Raw genomic sequence first — 2,525 nt, forward strand, 5'->3', positions numbered from 1 at the left:
CCACGGTGAAACACAATGGGGTAACCCAAGAATACATTCGAATGGCACTCTTCAAGTTCTCCTTGATCGGTAATGCAAGAAAGTGGCTCGATGACCTCAAGCCAAACTCATTGACCTCTTGGAACGAGGTGAGGGAGGCATTCATCAACAAATATAGTAGCCCCGCACAAACCGCGGACTACCGGTCCAAGATGATGACATTCAAGGAAAGGACCGATGAAACCCTTCAAGAGTCATGGGAAAGATTTAATGAGCTTCTCCGCCAATGCCCACATCATGGCATAGAGATGGGGGTGCTTTTCCATTGCTTCTACCACGGACTTTCTAAGGCTTCTAGGATGGCCATAGATGCGGGAGCCGGGGGGCCAATCATGAAGAAGAGCTTAGAAGAGGTTTTTGACATCATTGATGACGTGGTCCGAAATTGTGAAGATTGGAACGATGATAGAAGAGAATGTGACAAGAAAGGAGGAAGGTACGACCTTGAGCCGATCCATGCTTTGAGCACCAATTTTGATGCTCTCGTTACACAACTTCAAAGGTCCAATTCTATCCCTCCTTGTCCTTCTACTCCCCAATCCCCTTCTATTGTCATGTCTTGTGCTTTGTCTTGTGATTATTGTGGTTCATTTGAGCATCCCTCTTAATATTGCTATCCTTTCGACCAACCCATGGAACAAGTTGATGCTTTTAATAATGCAAACAACCAACGGTTTGATCCTTATTCCAACACCTATAACCGCGGTTGGAGGCACAACCCAAGATTTAGTTGGAAGGATGATCAAACCCAAGGTCAAAACCAATTTCAAAACCATGGGAATGGTCGAAATCAAGGAAACTATGAGGGTGGAAGTTCAAGCTATTATGGGGGTCCAAGGAATTAAAACTATGCCCAAAATTTTCAAAATCAAGGCCAATCCTCAAACTTCCAAAGACCACCACCACTACAAAGCTATCAAAGTCAAGGGAGCTATCAAGGTCAACCCTCCTCTTCTCAATTTCAAAAGCCACCTCCACCACAAAGCTTTCAAAATCCTCCTCCCGGTTTTCAAAGACCACTCCTCAATGCTCCACCTCCTCAAGAGTCCAATAATGAAAAAATGTTGAAAACTTTCATGACTCAAGTCAACCAAAAGTTTGATTCCATGGCCACCAATAATAAAATGCTTGAAACACAAATTGCGCAATTGTCATCCTCTAATGCTTCAAGAGTTCCCGGTTCTTTACCCCCTCAAGGGATTAGTCCCGGTGAGAACCATCAAGGCAATGCTATTGTGACAAGAAGTGGGAAAAACCTTGTGAATTCAACTACTAAGAGTCCAACCCAAGGAGAGAGTGAGCCCATTGATGTGAGTGAGCCTATTGTTGATACCACCATAGATGAGGAAGAGGTTGTGGTGAGTGAACCAATGGTTGTTGAAGTTCCAAAGAGAGTGGTCCCTCCTTACAAGCCCAAATTTCCTTTCCCATCTCGTTTTGCCGGAGCTAACCTTGATGATCAATTTGCTAAATTCCAAGTAGTGCTCAAGAATCTTTATGTGAACATTCCTTTTGCCGAAGCCCTTAGGAAAATGCCTACTTATGCCTAGTTTTTGAAGGAGATCCTAACCAAGAAGAGGGTTGTGGATGTGGTTGAGACTATTAGCCTACCAGAAAGTTGTAGTGCCATTATCCAAAACAAGTTGCCCACCAAATTGAAAGATCCCGGGAGTTTTTCCATCCCTTGTGCAATTGGGGAACTTTTCATAGATAAAGCCCTATGTGACTTGGGAGCAAGTGTGAGTGTAATTCCATTCTCTATTTTTCAAAGGTTGAATGTGGGAGAGTTGAAGCCTACCCAAGTGTCCCTCCAATTAGCCGACCGTTCGGTCAAGCTTCCATTGGGAAAGGTAGAGGATGTGCCTATGAGGATCGGGAAGTTCTTTATTCCCGTTGATTTTGTGGTCTTAGAAATGGAGGAGGACCCTAATGTCCCAATTATTCTAGGAAGACCTTTTCTTGCCAACGCGGGAGCAATCATAGATGTGAGAGGTGGTAGACTATCCCTTAGTGTGGGGGATGAGAAAATTGAGTTTCAACTTAACCAAATCATGAGATGCCCCTCCCATATGGATGATTGTAAAAGAATTGATATCCTTGATGAGATTGTCAATGAGTCTATGAGCATGCATATGCATTCTACTAACGATGTTCTTTAGTATGTTCTTGTGCATGATCCCAATGAATGCAATGCCACCATGGAGACTCAAGAGATGCTTTTAGCTATGGATTGTGAAGAGCCCTTGGTGTCCATTGAGACCACCAAGGAGGTAAGCAAGCTTGAACTCAAACCCCTACCCTCTACTCTCAAATATGCTTACCTTGATGATGCGAGTCCGGTAATTGTCAATGCTAAACTCAATGATGAAGAGCTTTCCAAACTCTTAAATGTTTTGAGAAAATATATAAAGGCCATTGGGTATAGCATTGGTGATTTGAAAGGGATTAGCCCGGATTTTTGCATGCATCGAATTGTTCTTGAAGAA

General features: G+C 43.3%; 1 protein-coding gene across 1 annotated transcript; it reads left to right on the forward strand.

Annotated features, from left to right (window-relative positions):
• The first annotated feature begins 671 nt into the window (after positions 1-671).
• Positions 672-2,198, forward strand: LOC130463278 (uncharacterized). Its single transcript, XM_056832366.1, has 3 exons — positions 672-792; positions 913-1,517; positions 1,599-2,198. Exons 1-3 carry the CDS (start codon positions 672-674, stop codon positions 2,196-2,198), a joined length of 1,326 nt encoding a protein of 441 aa, XP_056688344.1.
• Positions 2,199-2,525: the final 327 nt, after the last annotated feature.

This window comes from Spinacia oleracea, chromosome 6, assembly GCF_020520425.1.
Source record: "Spinacia oleracea cultivar Varoflay chromosome 6, BTI_SOV_V1, whole genome shotgun sequence".
NCBI classification, from domain to species: Eukaryota; Viridiplantae; Streptophyta; class Magnoliopsida; order Caryophyllales; family Amaranthaceae; genus Spinacia; species Spinacia oleracea.